This window comes from Notothenia rossii (genome assembly GCF_949606895.1).
Source record: "Notothenia rossii genome assembly, chromosome: 9".
In the NCBI taxonomy this organism is placed as follows: Eukaryota; Metazoa; Chordata; class Actinopteri; order Perciformes; family Nototheniidae; genus Notothenia; species Notothenia rossii.
The window spans coordinates 74,796,432-74,822,997 of NC_136907.1; the positions used below are offsets into that span (position 1 = coordinate 74,796,432).

Here is a 26,566-nt window from a genome sequence, read left to right on the forward strand (position 1 = left end):
TATTAGGCGCTTTCACACCGGAGTACTTTTCCCTTTTAGTTCCGATAGTTCCTGGGATTTTGTGTTCACAACAAAAAGAGATCTTAGTTCATGACAACTTTTCCCCCTTTTTAGTGCCTGCTAGAGAGGTGGTACTATCGTGGGGAGAAACAAGTTCCAATTTCTGATTGGCTGTGCGAGTTGCAAACCACGCCCCGTAAAACTCTGAAAGGTTTTGTGAAGTCGCCATTTTATTTGCTGGCCTTAGCATTATTAGCATTAGACCCGCGCACCAACGGAGAAAGACTAACTTATGGCAACACAAAAGAAAACATGGGAGCGGTGAAGGCTTCAGTAGAAGCTGCTGGGAGTCCCAGCAGCTTCTACTGAAGCCAGTCCCCAACTCCGGGGACTTCCGGCCGGGGACTTCGGGTGGCAGTATACGCCGTGAAGCAGAAGAAGAAGTCACGTCATCGGCTTCATTTGCGTAATCTTCCCTCAGGGACTTATTCCGGTGTGAACGCGATCGGCTCTTTAGAACTAAGTGCTGGGAACTAAGTGCGGCAAAGTACTTGGTGTGAAAGCGGCTATTAAGTCTGCAACTAAAAGTCCCCACTACAGCGAATGCAGGTTTGAATCCGGACTGTGGTTCCCCGGTCATACCCTCTATAATAAAATCTATATAATAAAGACTGGGAAAACAGGTTTTAGCCCTACTTAAAACAGCAGGACTTTAAAGATCAGGAGTTCCCTCTGCACCTGCTGAGCTTCAGAACTCACCTCATCCTGGTCCAGCATCTGCTGCTTCAACTTCTCCGCCAGCTGGCTCTGCTGGTTGATCTCCTCGTCCTGTAGAGAGCACAGACACAAAGACATTAGCATATTGTATGTACACATTATGTTCTACGTCTGCAAACCCACATTCATTCACCTCCGGTACCAACATGCTGTCCACTCACCTTATCGTCCAGCTGTTTGTAGAGCTTGGCCACCTCAGCCGGACACTTGTCCTTCTCCACGTCGGTGAGGCGGGCACCCGGCACGTTGGGCGTGGACACCTCCTTCTCGGTGATTATGTTGTCCAGAGCCTTCACCTCGGCGTTGGCCTTCTCCTTGTCAAACTGCTCCTCCACTGGCACACTTTCACCTGAAATGAGAGAACAAGGTTAAATATGACTGCGTTAAAAGCTTTATTTTTGACTTTCAAAATCGGCACATAGTGTAAATTGTCCTTTATGCACTGTAGACCAAAAGCAGCCCTTTAAAGGATGTGGCCACAAAATAAATATCTATCATAACATCTAGGTCTTACAAAGAAGTGCACTGATTTGTTTCTTATAGTAGAAGGCTAGGAACAAATCCTTTATCAACCTGAGCTGGAGCAACAACATCTGCAACCCACAGAACAACAGTGGCAAAAGGATCTAGATCGAACGTGAGAAGTTGCACAGCATTGTTTCTGAGGAATCTGTGGAGAGGCCTGGATGAAAAGATGGCGGAAGACGGAGGGAACTTCCTCACCATTCCTCCAGCGGTTGAGCTCGTTCTCCAGCCAGGTGACGGTGCTCCTCAGGGTCGTGTTCTTCACCTTCTCCCGCTCATATTTCTGCTTCCACTGCTCGGCTGTCAGCTCCACGTTTACAGTGACAGTGTTCTTGATGGTCTTTGCTCTGGATGTAGAAAGAAAATGTCACTAAAGAGACATTTAATGCACCTTCAAAATGAGATATTGAAATGCAACATCACTCGACCCACTGTGAAAATGATTATAAAAAACATGAACGTTAGGAACATGTTTGTATGTATGATGGACTAAGCTACAGCTGCATTTGGTTGTGCGACCCTTTGCTGTATAATGACCATTCCTTCTCCTCAAATGGCTTTCTATAACTTTTCTACACCTTCAATAGAAAACTCTGTATCTCAATTTAAATGGATTTATATTTCACACTGAAGAAATGACAGCACTGTGGTTTTTTGGTTCCACAGGTCTACCAACCTTTGTCCGAACATGAGGGTGGATTTGCTTTCGCTCTCGTTATAGGAGGAAGGCGAGCAGCAGATGACGATGGTGGTTCGACAGTTACCCCCCAGCGAGTCCTGCAGGATACGGGTCATCTTACTGTCTCGGTAGGGGATGTAGGCCTGGTAAACATGAAAAATGCATATACATGATATACATATCCCCCAAGACCTCCGTGAGTCTGATTCCCTCACCCTGTTCCAGTCCCGTCTCAAAACCCACCTCTTCAACTCTGCTTATCCTTAAACCCGCCCCTCCCCCCTCTGAACCAACATCCTCCTGACTGCTTTTCTGTTTTTGTTCTTGTTTTGTTTGTCGACCTTACTCCTAATGTAAAGCGTCTTTGGGTCTAGAAAAGCGCTATATAAATCCCATTTATTATTATTATTATTATATATAAGATGATATTGGATCATCGAGGTGACGTTAGACCGAGATCCACTTTCAGGGTGTCTCGTCTCACTGGCTATCTTTGAATATGGATGTTTGATAATCAAACCCAATATGACAAACCCCAGAGCGATCTGTAATATGTTGTTAAATGCTAACTTGAAATATTATAGGAGAAGTGATAGAAACAGGATGTTCAGTCAGGAGTGAGACATCTCTGTGCACAGTAGCTCATTTGTTTCACATCATAAATATATCTGAGGCTGCCGCCCTCAGGTTGTTTACAGAGCGGGGGGGCGGGCCCCGAGAACAAACACATTGTTGATTAAAGTGACGAGCGTGAAATCACTATGAAGCCTCGAAACAAAAACATTGCTCGAAGGAAAGCCTCTATCTGCTAAAGAGACTTCTGAGACACAAAGGACCTGTAGATGGAGGAGAATAGCACTTTCACAGTGAGACGGATGAAAGACACCTAGCTCAGGGATGGTAAAAGGCTTCCCTTCTGTATGCTACGCTAACAAATCATCACCTGAGGCTATAACTGATCTTTGTTGTGCTTCTGAATAAGCTACAGGATAGAACAAATACATGTTTGCTCAGAATGCTTTAAAAGGAAAGAATAAAGCTTTACTGACAAGACTGTGCAACAATAACTAAATCGGTAAATACATTTAGATGATTCATATTTACTTACAATGCTAATTCAAAAAGCTCTGAACCCGCTGAACACGACTGTATGGATCAACTTAATGTACCAACTGATTTAAGAAAGCAAGAATAAAGAGAGCAGGGTATACGCAGGAATCCTGAAGTCAGATGTAATCCTTTTTTTAAGACCCTATCGCCACTTTGAGTTTTAACCGGTTACCTTGGCGACAAACTTTACTATATTCAGTATTTATTGTCCTTCCTCCTTATCTTCCAACCATTTGGACGCAGACTTGAATTTCCCCATAACGATGTTGCTTAGCAACCGGCGTAAACGGACCTTCGCGAGCCATCAAGCAGTGAGCGTGCGATGTCCTGTTCAGATGACGTCAAACCCAACGGGATGCCATAAATAAACTACACAGAATCACACTACACACCTACGCCATGATTACATTCAGGCAGACTGTAGAATAAAACCTCTTTGGACCATTTATATACTTATTGAAAACAAGCTACAAAATGTAATACCTTGGGAAATGCCCTTTAATACTTTTAATTTTCGCTAAATTGATTTATCAACTTTTAATACTTGTTAAGACCCCGCGGACAACCTGGAGGGTTAAAGCAGTGTCACTGACCGTTCCTTCAGCGAGGGCAGAGATGACGTTTCCCAGAGACGACAGAGACTTGTTGATGTTCTTAGCTTCGTCCAGCAGAGCTCCCTCGGCTCCGGTTTTACTGACCTGAACATCACACAAACAATAACGTCAACAAGGTCTCGTGCTGTTTTTTGTCCAGGCGGAAAATGGGGTCAAACAAAAATGCAGATTACCAAACACAGTCAGTGGTGTAGGCTGATCCACAATGGCAAGAGTTTTACTTTTACACTATTTTGTGTCCAGAGACAAAATGATCAGTCACTTGATAGAGAAATCATTGCCACATCTTTTAATAATCTATTATTCGTTAAGTCATTTTGGGGCAAAAATGCCAGAAAATGCTTTTTTCGGCTTCTAAAATATGGATTTTTCCTGCTTTTATATCATATTTAACGGAACTAAAGACTTTTTGTAGCATTACCTTTTCACTCCCAGCCAGATCCACCAGGTAGAGTTTGCCGCTGAGCTTGTGCTCCGTCTGAGTGTTTTCCTGTTTGACGTTTATCTGGAAGATGCTGTGACTCCTGGAGCTGTGCTCGTTCATGTCTACGGGACAAATGATTACCCTGCATCAGCATCAAAATTGCAAAAAAGACCTGCAGACTATTCAGAGTATATGATGGGGTCTTACTTGTGACTGCTACGTGTGACTATTCAGAGTATATGATGGGGTCTTACTTGTGACTGCTACATGTGACTATTCAGAGTATATGATGGGGTCTTACTTGTGACTGCTACATGTGACTATTCAGAGTATATGATGGGGTCTTACTTGTGACTGCTACGTGTGACTATTCAGAGTATATGATGGGGTCTTACTTGTGACTGCTACGTGTGACTATTCAGAGTATATGATGGGGTCTTACTTGTGACTGCTACGTGTGACTATTCAGAGTATATGATGGGGTCTTACTTGTGACTGCTACATGTGACTATTCAGAGTATATGATGGGGTCTTACTTGTGACTGCTACATGTGACTATTCAGAGTATATGATGGGGTCTTACTTGTGACTGCTACATGTGACTATTCAGAGTATATGATGGGGTCTTACTTGTGACTGCTACGTGTGACTATTCAGAGTATATGATGGGGTCTTACTTGTGACTGCTACATGTGACTATTCAGAGTATATGATGGGGTCTTACTTGTGACTGCTACGTGTGACTATTCAGAGTATATGATGGGGTCTTACTTGTGACTGCTACGTGTGACTATTCAGAGTATATGATGGGGTCTTACTTGTGACTGCTACGTGTCTGTTCGATTTGCCTTCATCAATTGTTTCCATGACTTCCTCTGGGCTGCAGACAAATCTCTCAGTGCAGCCCTTTAAAGGAAAGCAGAGTATGAGGTGAGATGATCGGCCCAAACAAACACGTTTTTCTGGATATTTGACATGAGTTAGATCTCACCTTGACATACGGTACTTTGTTTTTGTCTTCATGGACTGACAAATTAGTCTTTGAAACTGTGGATGAGGAGAAATGTGGTTTATTCACTCGGCAACACATTCATTCTGAGGGTGTACCACTGCCCATGTATATACTGTATCATGTTTATTATAGTCACTTACCGTCCAACAGGTCCCGGATCTTGTCCAGGTAAATTTCAAAATATGAAACCTGTTGACAGAGAAAGAGCCTCATTATTTGGAGATCCGGCTGACGCAACAGAATAAAAACAAGGGGGTTGTGATGTTAACGGTAGGGTAGGTAAGAATGGAGAGACCAGTGCGCTAGAATTTGAAAGTACGCAGCCGAAAAAAATCTGCCCCTTCCTTCAGACTTCCTCACAGAGCCCCTCCTCCAACACACACGAACGCGCACATGACCAATGAGGGCACGAGATAAGTTTGTGCACAGATGGAAGGCTGACAGGCAGGTAGGCCATCCAGTTACTTTAGCCGGGCCGGCTCAGATGATTGGTCGTCCTTTTTACAGCGCCACGGCTTCCACTGATGACATTTTTGTATGTATTTATTGTCAAAGCATTTAATGTATTCATTGCTATCGGGATGTTAAGAGCATTCCATGGAATATAACAACAAGTGTTTCTGAAGTGAATTACCTACCCCACCTTTAACTGAAGATAATGAAACAAAAACAGCATGGAAATAAACAGGTGTTGTTCAGACAAAGATGCCATTACTTCTTAATTAATAAGAATAAGGGAAAACCCAAAAGGCAGAGAAATAAATGTGTCAATGTCTGTTGATAATGAGTCAGGCACTATGATACAGCAACACCAAGTAACATGTAACAAGTCACTCATAAAGAAAAATGCTTCGTAATAGCAAACTGCAAAACAGGAAGTATGTAGCTTGTTGTTACTAATCATGTTAGTCAGAAACAAATAGCTGATTATCTAAAGTGGGTTACAAATGGCACTTTTAATCCGTCTAACTACTTACTTTAATATGAAATTCCAAGTTTTCATCCATGGAATAGATGTAGTTGAAGATATCTTGAACTATCCGGGGGATGATGCCCATTCCATCTGTGTCATGGAGGTTCCCCTGCAGACAGAGAGCATGTCATGTAATGATGAGAAGTGAAGCTTTCCATTATATCACAAGATGCATTCAAACATTCAAAAGGTTATCAGAAGTCCTTGTTACCTCCATGGTGTGTGTTTTTCCAGATGATGTCTGCCCGTATGCAAAAATCGTTCCATTGTATCCCTCCAAAACATCTACAAGACACCAAACAGATTTGTGTTCATGTCAAGATAAAAAAAGAAAGAAAAAGAAGCCTGGCCTGATTGCTATTATTATCTGTGTACATGCCTCTCAATAATAACCCTTCTAATAAAAGCAAAAGAGAGGCCTTACCTTTTACAATCTTCTGGGCGCAGGCGTTGTACACTTGTTCCTGTGTCGTATTCGACTGAAACACTCTGTCGAACATGTACGGTTTGCTCTGGAACGAAGAGACGAAGAAGAGTGAGTCCCAAAACAACGACTCAGTCTGTGAAGCCTCGCGAGACTAACATGTAACAGGTTTTCTAAACAGATGTGCATACGCTACTTTCTTTAACCAACTGACATCACAACATCGATTCATTTGCTTGACACCAAGCGTCTGATCTGGTCAGAAATATTTTGGACAACAGCAAGTGTTTGGTGTTTTTAATGGCATTACAAATAAGAAAAGGCATTATGCATGCAGCCCCCACTGACCCTAATTTAAGTATACTTTGAAAACATGTCACCTTGACAGGAGGCTGGGGAATATGGCGAAACCTTTCTATGACAATATTGGTAATTAAACATGAGAATAAGTCAAAGCACAGCATGTTTACCCCTAATGCAATGAATAAATAGTCTGTACAGCCATATTGCCTTTGGGAATTAAATAATTGACAAATTAAAAGCATGGATAATTTTCTCATTTTAAGAACTGAAAAAAAAACATAACGGTTTCAAGGAAATACAAAATAAATAAAAAATAGGATAGATCTGTGGGAAACACTGCTGTCGGTCTGACAGTATACAATATATGTTTATTTTGCGCAGCTCTCGTTCCCCTGATAAGTATCTTTGTCTGACATGTTTCTCTAATAGAAACAAAAGAAAGGTGAACACGGGTCAACAGGAGAGATGACATGAAACAAAGATCTCCTGCCAGATCCAAACTGAGTGCTGGTCACTCTTCCCATGAGGACGCTCTCACAATCTGGTGAACTCAACCTAAATCGCGCTCTGCTAGTTGACCTTTGAAAATGATCTGTCCTCATACAACTTCTTCTGTCCCATTTGAAATCCTCTCCAAACTCCCCAAGGCATTTTTTATGAAGAAAACTCTGAGCTTAAAAGCCAGCACACTTCAAACAACCACACAGGTTGTGATATCCTGTGGGCTAGTCAACAGTTCAAAGCACAACTCAAGGGAGATTGCAATCGATAGCTGGATTCAAGAAGGCAACCGCAGGGTAATAAAACTGATGCTACAAGCAGATCTGAGGTTCCAATGAGATGGCACGCCGTCTTTAGACGTTTGAAGTCCTGGTTGACTCATCTCGTCTGCAGCATGGTGGGTGGGGTTAAGAGGACAGCACCATTTGCATTTCATACCCTAGGTTCCACAAATGACATGACTTAGAAGCAGTAGACTAGTAATTAATTCAATATTAAAATGGTATCTTTGGTGTTTTGAAACCTGGACACTATTTTCTAAGTAGCAGACTAAGTTCTTTCGCGTCTTGAGAACTAATTGAGGCAATATTTAGCTTCTCTTCCCTTAGAGCAGTACTTCATTGGACACAATAACAAACTGGTTAGATCAAGCAAAAGGTGAAGATAATAGATTGTATTTCCCCGTAGGTTCTTTTAAAAAATGTTGTCAGAAACTTTTCTAACAATCGTAGCCTTTCAGTGACAAAAACATGCAATCCCGACAGGATTACATAGCAGCCAGTGGGCAGTGTAGCGTTCTCCTTCGTGGACATGGAAACTGGACACATTTTTTAAATTGTTCTCCCCATAAGTCACTTAAACCTTGGGGAAAGCAGGTCGAGGTTAAAAAATACAAAAGTAACCATTTAAAGCCAATAACAGCAGGAGTAGGCTGAGAATGTCGACAAACACCTGGTGACGCCGCTGATTAGGGCTAACGTGTTTAAGACAAAACATTCATAGCTCAAGGTTAAACCACAAGCATGGCACTGTCTGGCACACAAGCTATAGGCACCTTTACCAGTACTATAATGTGTAAAACGGCAACGGCTGAGATGTCCTTCATTTCAACTCCGGTTTATAATCCCTCCTGACAGACGGTCACATCCAAAGCACAACTCGGTGCAACACTGAGCAGTAGCATCTTAAGACGTTGATAATTCAGTCCAGCTAGCCATATTGTGGCCATTAGCCCGCCCAGAACAAGAGCAGGGAGCCACTGTCGGGCTTGCCAGATGCTGTCGGCAAACAATAGAGCAGCCCCAGTTTAAAGTGCTCATTGTAACTGGTGCTACTGGCCTCGTTACCTACACTTCTGTCTAATGGGGTCACCTGCTCAAAAGTGTAATTACAGTGAAAAGCATTGTTAAAAAATGAATAACTATTCTGTCACATTACTGTTTCCTGAGGGCTTTGTTATGATACTTGCCCAGACACTCAGGAAAGACAGTATCACAGAGTGAAAGGTTATTCTGCAGCATCCACATGAAGCGTATTGTAGGATGCATTAAATCTATTGGGTTTGTAGTGCTAGGCTAAGACAAATTGGGTTTGTTGGGAGCCTTATTTCCTGGTACAGAGTCTGCAGGAAAAAAAACAGGTGCCGGGTCTCCTGTTATTTACCTTTTGAAATGCGTTAGGAGCACTTTTCCTTTTCTCTCTTAATCTTTTTTTAGCCCTCACGCAACTCCACCTTTGCACTAAAAGTATCTGTGTTCTCAGGCCATCACAGGCTTCTGTATGCAAATAATGTGACAGCAACTCACGAGGGAATAAACTGATCTTGTGTGTTCAAAACTGACACGGAAGTAATGGATGCATTAATAATTCACCTAGTGCACACTACACTGGCAAACCGAGCCACCCTTACCACCTCATCTGGAAACTTTGTCTGCCTCCCTTTCCGGCAAAAGGCAGGCAGGACCTTTTAAGCGAGCCACAGCTGAGTAAGAGCATACTGCAATAATTTCCTTTTGGAGACCAAAATCTCTGCTCTAGGGAATACCTTTATCAATATCTGTGAGAACCAAAGCCAAGGCCTTCAATGGTGAAGCTGCTTGTTAGACGTCTTTACAACGCGAGTGAGGTCAGTTTTTCCTCTGGCTGAGCACCAACACAGGGTCCACGCCCTCATTTGTTTCAAAGCGGATACAAATATAAGCTAAGTGTGTCAGTCACCCTGGATAAGAACATCTGCAAAACAAAATACACCATCAGAATAATTACCCTCCCCACACGGAGAGATCGCCAGCACACGGCCAACTGCCTACTCTGATTGGTCGAACAGTTGTTTACCAGGAGAGAAAACACAAGGGGATTAGCCAGTAGGCCTGTGCTGCTGCTTATGGGCACTGGAAGTGTTGTAGTTCTCCAAGCAGATGCAACACTTGCGTCCTTCACAATGTGAACTGGTATTTGCCACTATGGCTGGCACTCTGAACTGGGCTGGGCCACATCACGCGTGAGGGGCACTGACAGTACAAATGCTTTTAGTCAGTACAACTATTCAAAAAGACACCACATCTTCCACAGTCCTTTCTTTTTTGCATGACAGAAAAGGAATAGTACCGTTTTATTCTAAATGTTCCACCTAAAGGAGCAGTTTAAACTCCAAATGGCTCAGCTGAAACTTGCAACTTTATGAATGCAATTCAAGATCAGTTTCTATTGCCTTGTAAACTAGTTTTAAGCACAGGTAAGAAAAGACACAAAGTCCAAAAACAAAACGATAATATGTCGCTGAGGATACATAATGTTTAACCAAGACTGTTTTCAAATGATACGCTGTAGGCTTTTACATGTATAGCATGTACAAACTTGAGATATCAGCCTGGCTTTTATGCTTCTTAATTACTACAGCCATAAGGCATGTCAAAAGACCCACCTTTTTCTTTTGGTGCCACACAATAGACTACATGCAAGCAATGGCATGAACACAGGTTGTGCAAATATTGCCTCTTTAAGACATATATATATATTGTATAGGCTAATGATGACAAAGCATCAAGTGCACATCATTTGCAAACTGACCCTCAGGCCAATTTCCTGGTTGATTCAGTAAAGTGGGGGTAACATGGCACTGAATCATTAAAAGGCATTTCCGTCTGTTGAGGGGAGATTGTGCCCATGTCAATATCCTTATCAAGTGCTGGTTCTGTACGACTAGAGGGCTAATTAGACCAATGAAAAAACACTCGTGTGATCCCAAACTAAAGGTTCATATTAAAAAATGGGTAAACAGATATAGTATTTACTCTTTACTAAGTTACGCACAGTTACTAAGTTTGAATGTGTAACTTGTTAGGTTATTAACTATAACGTGTCTAGTCACTTGAGGCTAACGGAACACCACACGCCTGCATTTCAATTGACTTTTCCACTGCCAATGACATTATTTGGAGGCTACCAATTTGACCATTGTTATAATCAATAACAGAATAGTTCAAGGTGCTCTACACAAAATACTTGTTTATGTAGCCAGCTGGTCAGCTAGCTAATGTTAGCTATAATTAAGCAACAGTATTAAAAACTAGCCAGCTAGCCAAGGCCGGCTAATCTGTCAACTACCAGCTGGCCTAGACTGTTAGCCCACTACTAAATCAAAGCTGGCTTAGACTTTATGCTGACGCAAACCGTTCATAATTAATAGCTTCATGGTCACATATGAAAGGCTACTTATCAATGAATTGCATGATAATAGTGCAGTTAGTATAGCGCGAAGGGTTTGTTTGCTGGCGACATTTCCCCCTGTGTGAGTGGCTTTGTTGAATGACAGCTCGCTAGCCGTGACAGGGCAACTGAATAAAGTGACATTTAAACACCAACAGCCACTGGACGTTGCCCATTGAAATGTTTCATTGAATGCTGATGCCGACTATCCATGAGCTGGAGACTCGAATTATCAACGAGTTCAGGAGTGACTGACTTGTTGGCCTCAGCTGAGGGCCAGCGGCGAACAACGGTGAACAGGTCAGCTAACGTTGGCTAACAAGCTAAGGTGCTAACTACCGTAGCTACAAGACAATCAAAAATGGCGTTATTACTGCTGACTGTGCCCTAGGGCTCTGTCCGTCAAATAGCTCCGATCCTTCAATTACACAACTCACCGAGATGATAACGTTGTCTTCCCCTTGAAACTTGGGAATGTACTTGTCTCCTCTGACCACCTCGGAGCTGTTCAGGGGCCTAAAGCGGCACATCACTTTGATGGTGCACTCCGCCGGGTCGGCCATCTTCCACGGTTTACCGAGTGGAAATTCACTGATACAATTAAAGAGGGTCCTGGATCCCAGGGGCGGCCGTTGGGAAGTGGGGAGTCAAAAAAAAGGGAAGCCGAACCCCTCTGTCCCAATATTAGGTTCTGAAAAGAGCGATAAAGTGCTCCGGTGTTGAACAAAAATCCTTGTTTTCCTCTGAATCGCTTCCCCCTCCTGTTAGGAAGCCATGACACCGGTGGATCAGCGCCTCGCCCCTCCTGCTGCCGCCCTGTGGATGTGGATCACAGTGACGTCACCCCGCTCCCCTCCCCACCGCGCTGCTGTGGTTGTCAAATGCTGTGGGAAAATGATTTATGGAAATGAAGAATTAAAATGATGAAGGCACTACCAAATGACAAAGTAGCACAACATGTAGAGTTTACTATATTTTGGTCTGTCATGTTTACCTCTTTACTTAAGATTCCATTGAATATCAGTGGTGGAAGAAGTACTCAGATATTTTACTTAGGCTAAGTAAAAGTAGAAATAATATTATAAAAATACTCTATTACAAGTAAAAGTAATTATTTCAAAATCTTACTTGAGTAAAAGTATATAAGTATTGGCCTCAGAATATATACTTAATGTTCCAAAAGTAGCGTTCATTTGAAATACACCGTATAATACAAGTAGGCCTATGTCAACATTGCACTTAAGTAGCTACAGAATTTGAGTAAATGTACCTATAACATTCCACCACTGTTAAATACAGTATATACCTTGGTATATATATATATATATATAGGCCTTTATTGTAGGCTACGTATCACTGTATACCTCAAGGCATGTCAATTTGAATTTGGAAAAAGTGCAGGTGTGAGGAAAGAGAAAGTTTAATTCCCGACTATAGTCGAACTTTCGGTATTTGGTACTAACAGTGTAATTGTTTTTATAGTAAATTTGAAAAACGTATTTAAAATGTATTCTCAAAATATCTCTTTATTCTCTAAATTATGACGTGAAATGTCTCTCCTTATGCCTGGCCCATAATACTCTTCTGTAGCAGCATAATAGGGAGTAAGAATCATGAAATCCTGGTCAAAATGGAGCTATTTTTACCTTTTTTTCACACTGTTGTCAATAATGTCAATAATGCCATGAAGCAATATTTGATTGTTGGTTTCATTTTCTATATTACTGACAACCCCAAGAGTTATACCCATGTCATCTAACAAATAAGCTCAATTCAGGAATGAATTATGGGAAATGTGCTTGTAATAATTTGCCATGCCTTTTAACCCATTTTCAGGTTCATCAATCTATGAAGCATGAAAAGCTTTGTTACATGGTGTTATGCTTTAAACCAATTAATCTAACTTTCAAGATCCAACTGTTTTGCAGAAAGTCAAAAATGTTATAATGAACTATAGGGAAATATGCGAGTGCAGCCATAATAAAAAAAAGATGCTTCTTACATTTTGTTTTGTAAGATTTCCAACAAAGTGGAAGACATGTTATATAAGCTAGTTGAAGGAAAATGCAAAGGAATTAACATGGTGCACACTGGTGCTATTGTTATCCCCAAAAGAGGAACGCACTGTAGCCTGTGACTCAGCTGTCTTCGAGAGAGGGAGGCGCAGCTGTGACACCTCCTCTTAAAATAAAAATGCATCATGTCTGACCTCATTCAACAGATGCCATAATGGAGCAAAAGCCACGACAAACCACTATGGCTGAACACATATTCTGACCACTCCCTGAAACAGCAGAGGGAGGGATATCTTTTTTCACGTTGGAGTGCTTAGCTAATCCAAATACCAGTTCTATGGGGAGAGAGGGTGTGGTGCTTCTGTGTGAGCTCACTGGGAAGTCTGTGTGGTTGTCCTGGAGCAACAAGTCCCCAAAGACCACATTGTCTACTACGTGTCATCTAGACATTTGGTAGAATAAACTGGAGGACTTTTCTGTAATTTGAGCTGGTTTTGTATCTTTAACACATTCTGCTTTGCTTTGAAAGGAAAAAAGCATGCAAGGTGTTAATTAACAATAGTAAATAACATATTTATCGGATACTGTCCAGCCCACCCTAACTTTTGTATTTGTATTTATTTATAGAAGGACCATGCATACAAAAACATTAATCTCAGCAAAGAGAAGAGATGCAATATGCCAGATTATAGCTAATTTCCATCTGTGGTCCTTTCTAATTTGTGCAAACATTTGAGAAAAAAAAGCCATTCTGGACAATTGACTTGTGTAAATATATATTTCAGGGGTGTTAAAGAGGTATGAATGGAGAAACCAGCTCGAGTGTGCTAGAATTTGAAAGTATTCTATACCCTTCATTCAGACTTCCTTACAGAGCCCCTCCTCCAACACACACAAACGCGCACATGACCAATGAGTGCACGAGATAAGTTTGTGCACGAGATGGAAGGCTGATAGGCAGGTAGGCCATCCAGTTATCTGCTGCGGGCCGAGGCATATGATTGGACGTGCTTTTTACAGCGCCACGGCTTCTACAGATGAAATATTTGTATGTATTTATTGTCAAAGCATTTAATATATTCATGGAATATAACAAAAAGTGTTTCTGAAGTGAATTACGTACCCCACCCATAACATTTGCTCAAGTACTTTACTTGCTCATATCAGGTTCATATGTTGTGCATTTAGTCCAATGTGACATGTCTCCATGCTTTAATGTTCAAAAAGCCCTTTATTTCTCTCATACTGCCTGTGCTGCAGCACCTCTTTTCACCCTCTGCCTGAAACCAGAGCCCAGTCTGCTCTGATTGGCTAACTGGACGGCTGTTGTGATTGGTCAACGGCTTAAAAGATGCCCCACCCCTTAGTCAATCGAGTACAATGTGTTGGAGAAACAAGAAAGAATCACAAAATACAAATATGAATGAACCTGAAAATGAGCACAATCTGTTCTCTTGAAAGGAAAACACACATTCAGTTTCAGTATTTATTATTTATTTAGTAGGTCATGTAGTAAAAGCAGGTAATGGTAAGGTGAAAAGGATAAAAGCCGTCATACTGATTTTTATATGTCCATGTATTTCAAATCACCAAAACCTCATCACAGAAAGTCTGCAGCCGTGCTTGTTGTTTCCTCAGTGCCGATAAAAAGGGTCTGTCGTGGCCCCTCGTCATTTCTTCTGGAAAAATCCCATAATTGAAGCTTGTTTAGATCCTTTATTTGCATTTGCGCTGTTTTTCTTCTGGCTCTTCTTCTCGTCCGGTTTGCTCGCAGGTCGTTTTGCGGGGACGGGATGTTTCGGAGCTGGTTTCGCGGCCTGGAAGTCGTCTTCTGTTTCAGAGTACGACTCACTCTCATAGCCCTTCTCTGTCACTGTGGGGGGGGGGGAGATAGAATCAGAGGGGGTTTAGGCTTAATGTGTGTGTAGGTGCTTACTGCATTATATCAACATGTTTTTATCAGATCCCATTATATACACTAAACTAGATTATAAGGACACAACTAAATTAAATCAGAGCTGAAAAACTTGATATATTCTCTATAAATTAACTGTTTTGAAAATTGAGTAATAGTTTAAGAAATTATTTTGCTCTTAAAAAGTTATACTTTCTCAAATGGAACTGAGCTTTTATTCAGTAACTCAATAATAAACCAAATATAATTGAGTTTTTGGTCAGATAAAGTAAGCATGTTTAAGACATCAAGTGGGGGTTGCTAGGGTTACAACTTTTCTTACATTTTATAGACAGTTTAATAAAAAAAAGATAATATTTGGCAGATTATTTGCTAATTAAATAAACATCTCTCTTAAATAATATCAACAACAACTTAAAAGATTTTATTTTTTTGTCTGAGATAACAATCGATAATTATATTCCAAATGTCGTTGGATACAGAATGTATTGTTATACTGGTATCTTGTGAAAATGACCTAGAGATACCTTTTAAAAATACGAATTCTGCACAATGTTGTCTTGTTTTTGGTGAAATTAAAACAACATGAGGTATAACTTGTTTTCATACCCATGCATCCTTCGTCATCTAGAAAGGTATGAGATTTCAGGACTCGTCGTCTCTTCCTCGTCTTCATCTCAGCGTCTCGCTGCTGTAGCAATAAAAGAAAACACGTAATTGTTATATACACAAGCCCCCAGGAAGTGCGCCGGAATCTGAGGGAAATATTCGTTGTGGCCAAACGGCAGTACTACACTTCCGTATCGGTCGCTGGGCCCGGAATAACTTTTTCCCGTTGACTAACATCGGGAAAGAGACGTCTGTAAATCGTTGGATAATTTATTTTTAAACTAAATAAACTACCCAGTATAAACATTTGTATAGCCCTTATTAAAAACATTCGGTCTTCAAGTTGTAAAATGTGCTAATAACGTTATTCTGAGTTATTATTTTCTGCAAGCGAGAGCTCGGGGGCGGGGCTTAAGGGGCAACTCAACTGCGCATGCTCTGAGCGCACATACGGGTACTTCTGCTCTGACAACCAGGCATGACGGGTAATCTGTGACGTTTCGCTTTCTCAAAAGTTGGGTCATTTTGTCTTCATGCGCCAATGAGCAGCTCTCATAGGAAAGAACGAGACCCCGCCTCCCACGCTGTATCCAGTTCTTATTATACATCCATGGGTATACATAGGGAACATTCAATCGAGAGACTGTTAGTGGAATAAATGGATTTGTATTACCTATATTTGTGTGTTACAGTAATCACGTCAACACTACAATATTGAACTCTTACACGTGAATGTGAAACAGCCTTGATCTCCTTCTTAGGACTCGGCGACGGTTCTCTTGTTTCCATCTGCTGCGGAGAATCTGGAATCACTGAAGAGGTGAACAGATGTTAGTCAAGTTCTCCGAAAGGGCTTTGGAGAATCCCTCATTTAATAAACATTAAAGGGGAATCTATTCCTTCCTGTGGTCAACTCTCCCAGTCATTTGCCATTTATTTCGAGGCCTTTTAACTTAAATGATTTACAAAATGTAATTTCCTAAGAATGACTTAAAGTGAAAGTAAACCTCTTACCATCTTCATCGCTGCTGTCTGACACAGGCTTCTTAATCCTGCGTCTCTTTTTCTTGTCCATTTTATCGTCTTCGCTGTCGGATTCCTCGACTCGCTTGGTTTTGCTAAGAGGAAGAGGAAGACTTTAATTTAAATATATTTATAGGCATAATTACTTTGGTGAACCAAGTGAATGAATACTTGTTAATATAAAAAACGTCAATATGTTTACAGTACATTCAATTCAAAAGGAGACTTGTTCGTGTCTCTAACGTTTTGAGCAAAAGATTTCGTGTTATGATTCTAGATGTGATGATTAAGGATATCGTAATATTACACGAGTGTCTTTCCCTGGTTTTAAAGGCTGCAGTACAAAGAAAATGATGTATATCTTTTTAACTTTCAGACTGCTCTCGCTCTTCTATAATTTGCTTTTAGCCACTTCATTATTAATTCCATGTTGCTAATGATTATTTTGTATTAAACTCAAAAGCACCAAGAGTCAATCTACACTATTGTCACAATATACACTGAACAAAAATATAAATGCAACACTTTTGTTTTTGCTCCCATTTTTCATGAGATGAACTCAAAGATCTAAAACATTTTCTATAAACACAAAATAACCATTTCTCTCAAATATTGTTCACAAATCTGAAAACATCTGTGATAGTGAGCACTTCTCCTTTGCCGAGATAATCCATCCCACCTCACAGGTGTGGCATATCAAGATGCTGATTAGACAGCATGATTATTGCACAGGTGTGCCTTAGACTGGCCACAATAAAAGGCCACACTGAAACGTGCAGTTTTGCTTTATTGGGGGGGTCTGGGGGGGTCCGAAAACCCTAGGGTTAAACCCTAACATGTCACCCATTGAGCATGTTTGGGATGCTCTGGATCGGCGTATACGACAGCGTGTTCCAGTTCCTGCCAATATCCAGCAACTTCGCACAGCCATTGAAGAGGAGTGGACCAACATTCCACAGGCCACAATCAACAACCTGATCAACTCTATGCGAAGGAGATGGGTGACATGTTAGGGTTAGGGTTTAATCCTAGGGTTTTCTGACCCCCCCAGACCCCCCCAATAAAGCAAAACTGCACGTTTCAGAGTGGCCTTTTATTGTGGCCAGCCTAAGGCACACCTTTGCAATAATCATGCTGTCTAATCAGCATCTTGATATGCCACACCTGTGAGGTGGGATGGATTATCTCGGCAAAGGGGAAGTGCTCACTATCACAGATTTTTTCAGATTTGTGAACAATATTTGAGAGAAATGGTTATTTTGTGTAAATAGAAAATGTTTTAGATCTTTGAGTTTATCTCATGAAAAATGGGAGCAAAAACAAAAGTGTTGCATTTATATTTTTGTTCAGTGTATATAGAGGAATTTGCTAAACAATATTTGAGATGTATGATTTATTTCATATCACCAAGTCCTAGCACATTCAATACTTTCATGTAACAGAATCCTCACACACCTCCTGGACTCTTTCGGGGTGTCTTTAGGTTTTGGCTTCACGACAGCAGCTTGTTTTTCTTCTTCGGGCTGCGGACGTTTCTGCTCAACTGATGAAGACGACGGAGGAGCTTCCTCCTGCTTCACAGTCTTTTCTGGTTTCTCTGAAGAAATAAAGAGTGTTTGGTTGGGAGGGTTAGTGATAAGTCAGCACACACAACAGCTGTAAATACGTTTCTCATCCATAACGTCAGTCATGTTGGTCAATCTTGTTGTGTCAAGCCAACATTCCTTGTTTACTGAACTTGCCTGGATACAAAAAATACAAACAATGTCATTTCTGTTTGGATGTGGCTACTCCTGGGGTTCATCTCAGCAGTGAAGAGGGCTTACCTGAAGCTGAGGCGCTTCTGATGTCATCCTACTGCATTGTTACAATTTAAGTCATTTTATTTAACAACCATTATAAGACATTGATGGAGATATATGAAATGTGTCACCCTGACAAACAATCTTCAGCTTGAGAAAAGGGGCCCAGACGCATTAATAACACATCTAACATTTGAGACAAAAACGCTGAAAACGAAAGGTTTCTAACCCAAACTACTCAAGAGGCGCGTTCACACCAAGTACTTTTCCCACAAAGGTTCCTGAGAACTACGATTTAGTTGCGTTCACACCAAAAAGTCCCAGGAACTAAATTAGTTCTAGAGAACCATTTTTACCCTCTTTCCAGTCCCTGCTAGAGAGCAGGGACTTTCGTGGGAGAAAAAGGTTCCCGTGTCTGATTGGCTGGACGGAATGCAAACCACACCCCGTCAAACTCCCAAAGACTTTTGTGAAGCCGCCATTTTATTATCCTCGCATTGCATTATTAGCATGAGCATTAGCCCAGCGCAGAAACGCAGAGAGACTAACTTATGACAACACAAAATAAAACATGGGAGCGGTGGAGATGAGGAGGTGTCGGCGTTCTGGCCGTTTACTCGTCCCTAACTCCTTGCATGCTTAACTCCGGGGACTTCCGGCTGGGGATTTTGGGCGGCAGTATATGCCGAGAAGTTGTTTGCGGCCTGCCAGTAAACCCAAAGCCGAAGAAGAAGAAGTGACGTCAGCGGCTTCATTTGCCTAATCCACCCCCAGGAACTTATTTCCCGTGTGAACGCGATCTGTACTTAGTTCATGAGAACTAAAGAGTTCTCAGGAACCTTTGTGGGAAAAGTACTTGGTGTGAACGCGCCTAATGGTTCCTAATCATTGGTTCCTTTGTCTAAGTGAGTCAAACCCAGCGTTTTTATGGAATGTGTCCAACACCAAAAGGCACACACGCATGTTAAAAGATATGCAAATACATGTACCCGTCCATACACATGAAGTGACCTCTAGTATTTCAACTACTTTTTAGATCAGGTTTGGATTTTTACTTTTTGTGAAATAAAATGCTGATGTTTACGTCTGTCTGCAAAAGATGTTGCCTCAAATTACATCCATACATCTTGAATCCAACAAATGATCTTTTCATTTGTTGGATTCTTTTTACGGAAACAGAATAATATTAGAGTAGCGAGAAAAACATTGCACTAAGGTTTTGAAAACTATGAAAAAAGGTGAAGGTAATACTCACTTGCTACTTGGCTCCCAAAGAAGTTCATCATAGGATTGGCTTTTACAGCTGGCTTGCTTTTGGGGGCATCATCCTAAAATAGCAACACACACCAGTAAGTTGCAGTGGAGAGACAGGGTCAAAGATGTTGACATCATGGAAAGAAATCACAGCTGGACTACATCTGAAAACAGAAAGGTTTGCTGTAGATGGTCACCATTATTCCAGGTGATACCACAACTCTAGAATAGCGAAGGATGAAACCCTATTTAATGGTCACACATGCAGAGCAGACATTGTTCTCTGCTTTTAACCCATCTAGTACCAGGAACCACTAGTGGGCAGCTATTGTACAGCTCCCGGGGACCAATGGGAATGGGAAGGAGGATGTCTGGTGCCTTGCTCAAGGGCACCACAGCAGGGCAGGAGGTGAACTGGGACCTCTCCAAGTAAAAGTCCACACTTCATATTTTGGTCTGTTCGGGGACTTGAACCGGCGACCCTACGGCTCACAGTCCAAGCCCCTACTGACTGAGCCCCTGCCTCTAGTGGCAACTCTTACGTTTATTTCTCTTTTTCACCAATCTGTATTTATTTCACTGTAATTGTCTTTTATTTGGATTACATTTTGTATTTGTAAATGAATCATCCAAGGATCTATCAAACGTACCACAGGTGCTTCCTCCTTCTGCTCAGACTTAACCTCTTTGCCGTTATCCTGGTTCTTAGAAGAAGTCTTACTCGCAAACATTCCCATGATGCCTTTCTGTGGCTTGGTGGAAGGCTTCGACGCCTGATGAGCACTCCCGTTCATGCCAGACTTTTTGCTCTCAGGCTCTGGGGAAGGAGCTCTCCTGATTTCTCTCGTCTGCTCCACAGAGGACACAGGCACTGCCCCGGCACAGCGGATCGCACTGTACCTGCAGGCAGAAGGAAGAAGGTAGGAACAATGCAGAACGTTCCTAAAGACTGGTACGATTAAACAGATGTGTCTCTTTTTTAAACAATGGATTGCGGCTGGGTTCGTTTATTCACTAGCTACCACTTCACTAAACTACATTAGGCATTGAAGTAGAAATTACTTGGAGGAGGTGGATGTTCAAAAAGGTAGAATGGAATATATACAGTATATATATTTTGTACTGTTTTTATGAGTACCTCGCATTAAAACAAAGCTCTCTGCAGGCTAATTATAGCTTTTTCCTATTTGTGTAACACAAGGAACATTTAATATACCGTAAAACAGGGTGTGATGCCCCTGTGGGTTCACCTGGAGAGGGTACCTGGGTCTGGTGCCCTGCAGCTATTTAAAGCCTCGGCTCCTCTCTGTCTCTCTCTGCTGTTCCCTACAGGCACCCGGTTTTGTTGAGTATGCTGTTTGTTACTTCAGTTGCTTTACTTTGTGCCCCTCAACACTCTCACAGATACACGTCCATGCAACCTTCACCCTGCATGAACACTACTGATAACACTGACGTCTACACCTCATGCTTTCCTTACTTTGAACTTCATTACATTTGGTTAATTTGAATTACTTGCTTAAATAAACATATTTTATTAACTGTTGATATGGCGTGTCTCCTCTTTGTTGTGGCCTTTTGAGCCAGGTCATAACACAGGGCAATTCAAAGTGCTTTACAAAAAAACATTAAAAGCATTTACACATAATGCAACAGAAACACATCAAATGGCATTGAAATGCAGTTATTAAAAAGCAAAAAGAGTACAAAGGAAAAATCTGAAATAGAATAAGACAGGAACGAAATTCATTACTCTAAAGACCCCGATTGCTCTAATTTTTATAACAGGGAAATATGAAATGAACCATACTTGCTGCAGTTCTTCATATTGTCCTTCACAGCATCATAGTCCACGCTGTAGAGCGGACCGCTGTCTTTCAGCAAAGCTTTCTGCACACTGTAGACATGGACACTGACTATCAAGCTCATCTTGGATTTGAAGTCTGCAAAAAAAAAAATCACACCCGAGGTTAGACGCCTTGCCTATTCTTCATTAGATATCTCCATAAATAAACCAACACACTGAACGATCATTTAAAAAAATAGGAAAGTTTTTTTTGGCACCTTCCAACTTGTCCTCTTTTATAACAGACACCTTATGACTCTGCAAGGAAACAAAACAGCAGCAACACTTAATAAAACAGTTCTGGCATTCTGAAAAAGCCAGAAATATGCAAATCATATTGTTGTTTATATATAGTTTTTCTCACCGCTTGGCCGTTGTCCACACACTTTCCTGACACGAGGTAGGTGGCATGGAGCTGAGCCGAACTCTCCTTCCTCTTGTGATCCAAATAATGGAAGAGCATTCTGAAAACAAGACACATACTTTAATTGTTGGTAAATTAGTATTGCACTTAATATTAATAATATTGTTCGGGGACTGAGCGAAATGCATCTCTGGGGTTATCAAAAACTGAGGTTAACACTGAATTATTAGCCTTGCAATTTATTATTTACAATATTTTATTTTAAAAAGACACATTTTGCATAGTTATTGTACAGCTATTGTGGCTGAAGACTTTTCTTTTTGCCGCTGCTTTTAATCGAACTATTCATATCTTAACTGCACTTTAACTTTTATTCATGTTTTTTTTCTTTTAATGTTTCTTTTATTATCTTTGCTTTTGAATGACTGTTTTTAAATGCCATTTTCTTAATGTCTTGTGTTGAAAGGCGCTATATAAATAAACTTGCCTTGCCTTACAGATGTCTGGGTAATTATTAACACTGATATTGAACCTTGCGCTTCTTTCTTGACATTAAACAATTTATTTGTCATCACCTACCCGGAAGTCAAAACCTGGGAAGCTTGGTGGGGATTTAGTTTTCTTTGAACTCAACATAGGTTTATTTAAGAAGTGTGCATAGTTTATTTCATAGTAAAACATGTAACGTCGTCCATGGTAGGTACTCAGGAAGTAGGATTAAAAACAGTCAAATAATGAGTTGCTACTGGTTCCATTATGAGGCTGTGACTGTGTTTCCAATGACCAAGGATACATAGAAATATCTTGTGTTTAACAATGAAATGTATGACCATCAAGACTTGTCTCTATTTCTGCTCATTTTATTCAAACACAAAAGAGAATGACCCCTCACTGTTTGGCTGTGTTGACATGGACTCCCAGAGTGAGGCTCAGCCATTTATAGGTCACCTGATGAACAAAACAAAACAACATTAGTGTTAAGATTCATTTGGCACATGAACGAGATACCTAAGAGAAAAACAACTATGATTATTTACCATTTCAAGATTCAAGGCTTTATTGTCATTTGTACATTAGCTATAGTGTAGATATGTCAATGCAAAACTTAGGTCACAGGCTCCTCCAACAGTGCAACATATATATAGGACATAGAACAAATCAAACAAATAAAATAGTGCATTAGAGTCTATATACAACCAAATGGATATATTAGATAAATAACTTGTACGTTGCAAACAGATTAATGTTATAGATGTTCTTTCAAAAGGTCAGGTGTTTAACGCTCGGCCTGTGGGATGAAACTGTCCCTGAGTCAAATTTCATTTTCTTCAACTCTTGTACAAACAACGGCGGTTAACGTTTAAATGGACTAACTGCAGCATTTAAGAGCTAGTGATGGCCAAATGTGGAAGTGGCAAGTAGGTTTGTATCACTCACTCAATAGAAAGACAACAAACAGTTTATACGTTTAATAATTCATCCAAGGTAAAATGTTCACTATTAATTGGCTGGCAGACAAAAACGGTTGATTTTGCAGCCTGAATAGTCTTTTTGCTAACATCTTTTCAGGCTGTATTTTGAAATAACAGGGTTCGTTACATTTAAAAAAAACAGCCGTTGGCGGACACATGCAACAACATTGAACTGACACTAGTTTTAAAAATGTACGTTTTGATCAATCAAATTGATATTTTCCAAAACTATATATAAGCCGAATTAACCAAAGCCCCTTAATAAATCGTTCCCCGTTGTATGAAACGCCCTGATTAATAAATACCAAGCCTAAAAGCAAAACAAACCGTAAACGAGCCGTTTTTTAATGCAGTTCAACGGCTGCTCATATCGAGGTTAACTCGGTTCTTACGTTGGCATTAATGTTAAGAAAAGAAGAAATGTGATGAAATAAAGAGTACACTCACTATCTTATCCTGGTCATTGACATATTCGTCGATGTTATCCAAATAAAGCTCGTCCATTTTTTCAGATTATCTGTGGATGTGAATGCGTTGTTGAGACGATTTAACTGCGCGGGAAGGCAGTTTATTTACATCCGGTTAAATGTCACATGTCTGTTCCGTCCTCCGGTGGGATGAAAGGCTGCAGGGCGCCCTCTTCAGATGAACACCGGTGTTGTGCTGTTGATTGAAACGCATGGGGGACGTCGTTTCAGTTATTGGGTATTTCGTCTAGTTTTCTGAGCAGAAGAACCACAGAAATGATTTACTTTCTCTCTATTGAATTATATATTTCCCATCAGAATAAACACCAAACGGCTGAAAAATGATTGTGCATGCCAGGAGGCGCATTTTTCGTATCGGATTTTTGTTTTGTTTACGTTTTTAAGTGTAGACCTACTCTGTTATTATTCCTCCTTCCTACAGAATAGATAATCAAATGATGAGATGTCATTTGTCAGTAAAGTCCTATTTCATAAAACATTCTCTGTTGTTCAGTACTTTATAACCATACAAAAAAAATAAAATACCATGATATAGTCAGAAAGTCTGACACTGTGTCATTTCAAATCAAGCCTTAAAACTAATTTGTTCAGACTGGCTTTTTCTCACTTTAATTGTGTGTGTTTCTCTCCCTGATTGTCTCCCTCAGGTGCAGCCTCTCCCTCAGGTGCTCCCAATCCCCAATTAGGGCCTGCACAAAAGGCTGAGGAAGGCTTCAGTCTCTCTCTTCCTTCTCCTGCGAGCTGTATGGGTGTTCTGTGCAGCAGTGTAGTATTTTGTTGTCTATGCGGGACGTGCAACTTGTAGTGTTTTGGTTTACTGTTGTCTAGTGATGGCGAGATGAAGCCTTATGAAGCTTTGAAGCAAATCGGTTCACTAAAAGGTTCATCTCATGAGGCTTCATCATGGGCTTCATGTGCACACAAGACCTCCTGTTGGTGAACAGGTGTAAAACAGCCACATTATTTGTAATCTTTAACATACTAAAAATAATTATACAAAAGTGTAAAAGATGTAAAATATATTTGTATGAACAGAATTTTGTATATAATAAAAACGATGTATCAATATAGTATCTTGTTATATCTATACATAAATAAATGTAAATGTCTGCTGCCTTCTATGAAGACAAAGGAAGCAATATATGTTCGAAAACTGGAAAAGAAGAAGGGTTTAACTTGCCAGAGAGCAGTGAATATGCTTGTGATACATGGAACGATTTGATTGTTTTTTGTTTTTCAGTTTTCGGGCTTAGGCGATTTATTTTCTTTGATACAACTTCTCCTGCCTTTGAAAATACCCTTTCACACGGGACTGAGGAAGCAGGTGTGCACAAAAAACGTGACTGCAGGTTTGGATACACATGTTTTTGTGTCTGCCAGTAGTTCAGAGGGTCCTCCAAGCGTCCGATATTTGGTTCGGTCAGGTACCGCTGGACTTCAACATTCTTGGTCTTCCTGGACAGCTTTACAGTCTGATCCAATTTATGCCAGAGTTTGTTTCCTGGAAAGTATACACAAAGTGTATCAGTGGATGTAATGACTTCAAATTGCTTTAAAATGTATAAAATCACAACCTTGGAACCAGATACGTTTTTCTCCTCAACCAATGAAAGAAAGGTCAAAGCACATACCTTAGCAAGGGTGCTGCTCCTGAAATGTCCCACCAGTTTATTATTATGCCTTTTTTATTTTCGGGCTAATCCTGGGTGGGGATTCAGTCCCTGTTGGAGGCAGGCGTTTCGGCCGCTGATGTTTGCCTTTTAAAGTCGCCTCGAGCCTGGCACGCTCCAGAAGATAAGTATGAGTTTTTGGTAGGCAGGATCTGGGGAAGCTTGTTATTTGCCAGACTAGAGTCAATAATTGTGTAGCATCTGGCATCAGTCTGATTGTACTGTTGTTACGTAAGGTGGTTTAATTGTAGCTGTAGTTGCAAGTAAGCTATAAATGGTTAGCCGTCAGTCTATGGTGGTAGACTAGTGCAGCAGTGAGAGTGTTGTGAATTAGTTTGTTTTATCTTTATGACGGGTACTGCTTCTGATAATGGAACAGAGCATGAATTAACACGAACTCTCTGCTCACCTCTGTATTATACCATTCACCCTCAGACCAATAATCTGTAGACCCGGGTATTGATCTGAAAATTGGTGGAATAAAACATGAAATTACTTCCTCAATTCAAATAAGACTGAAATGAGTTGAACATAGATTCTTCATGATAGATTAGTCAGTATTAAAAAACACTTGACACATTCTCTGCCTTGATCTGCGAGGATTCTTCTTGGTGCTTCAAATTGATACAAAATGTTAAGAATGCACCCGGTTTCTTCTTCTGCCGATTTGGTCTTGAGGGGGTATGCCTGTGGCCCTTTGGTCATGTAATCAGTCATCACAAAGACATACTGGTACTGGTGCCCATCTTTTGTCATTGCCAGCTTCCCAATCAAATCCATCCTGACAAGTTTGAAGGGTGGTGTGACCTACCAAAGACCAAAAATGTTAAGAGCATGAAGTATTCTATTTGCACATGTTAACTCGAGGGTGTGATAATTCGTCACTAAACAACATGTTAGGATGATTATAAAGGATCCTCTATCGAGCTTACATACTTCAAATTAATAATGTGTAGTTCTTATTTTTAACAAAATATACACACCCTGTTTTATCAAAACGGCACTAGCTTGGCATTCAGTACATTGAGCCACGTTAATGCAGGAAAATAGTAATGTTA

General features: G+C 40.7%; 2 protein-coding genes across 2 annotated transcripts in view; both read right to left on the reverse strand.

Annotated features, from left to right (window-relative positions):
- Window positions 1-11,874, reverse strand: part of LOC307019960 (kinesin-1 heavy chain-like) — a 17,898-nt gene extending 6,024 nt beyond the window's left edge. The window contains exons 1-13 of the mRNA XM_079651056.1: window positions 11,488-11,874; window positions 6,539-6,626; window positions 6,326-6,399; window positions 6,119-6,223; window positions 5,282-5,330; window positions 5,121-5,176; window positions 4,948-5,035; window positions 4,127-4,251; window positions 3,685-3,789; window positions 1,979-2,124; window positions 1,501-1,649; window positions 939-1,126; window positions 704-828 (exon numbers count right to left, since the gene is read on the reverse strand). Coding sequence (XP_079507182.1) covers window positions 704-828; window positions 939-1,126; window positions 1,501-1,649; window positions 1,979-2,124; window positions 3,685-3,789; window positions 4,127-4,251; window positions 4,948-5,035; window positions 5,121-5,176; window positions 5,282-5,330; window positions 6,119-6,223; window positions 6,326-6,399; window positions 6,539-6,626; window positions 11,488-11,613 — 1,424 coding nt within the window. The 5' untranslated portion in view covers window positions 11,614-11,874. The remainder of the gene's footprint in view (window positions 1-703; window positions 829-938; window positions 1,127-1,500; window positions 1,650-1,978; window positions 2,125-3,684; window positions 3,790-4,126; window positions 4,252-4,947; window positions 5,036-5,120; window positions 5,177-5,281; window positions 5,331-6,118; window positions 6,224-6,325; window positions 6,400-6,538; window positions 6,627-11,487) is intronic.
- A 2,663-nt stretch (window positions 11,875-14,537) lies between these two features.
- Window positions 14,538-24,355, reverse strand: pold3 (polymerase (DNA-directed), delta 3, accessory subunit). Its single transcript, XM_079647786.1, has 13 exons — window positions 24,234-24,355; window positions 23,798-24,013; window positions 22,771-22,826; window positions 21,879-21,978; window positions 21,733-21,772; window positions 21,479-21,611; window positions 20,319-20,568; window positions 19,670-19,742; window positions 18,068-18,209; window positions 16,604-16,707; window positions 16,316-16,401; window positions 15,590-15,671; window positions 14,538-14,938 (listed from the first exon to the last, which is right to left on the reverse strand). Exons 2-13 carry the CDS (start codon window positions 23,852-23,854, stop codon window positions 14,736-14,738), a joined length of 1,326 nt encoding a protein of 441 aa, XP_079503912.1. The 5' UTR covers window positions 23,855-24,013; window positions 24,234-24,355; the 3' UTR covers window positions 14,538-14,735.
- Between the last annotated feature and the right edge of the window lie 2,211 nt (window positions 24,356-26,566).

Excerpts from the sequence above, each read along its gene's own strand:
- pold3 (XM_079647786.1), bottom strand. The coding sequence starts at position 23,854 with ATGGACGAGCTTTATTTGGATAACATCGACGAATATGTCAATGACCAG. Across the intron at positions 20,569-21,478 it reads AATATGAAGAACTGCAGCAA|GTACAGTGCGATCCGCTGTG; the intron begins GTATGGTTCATT and ends TTCTGCCTGCAG. Across the intron at positions 16,402-16,603 it reads AGACAGCAGCGATGAAGATG|TGATTCCAGATTCTCCGCAG; the intron begins GTAAGAGGTTTA and ends TCACCTCTTCAG.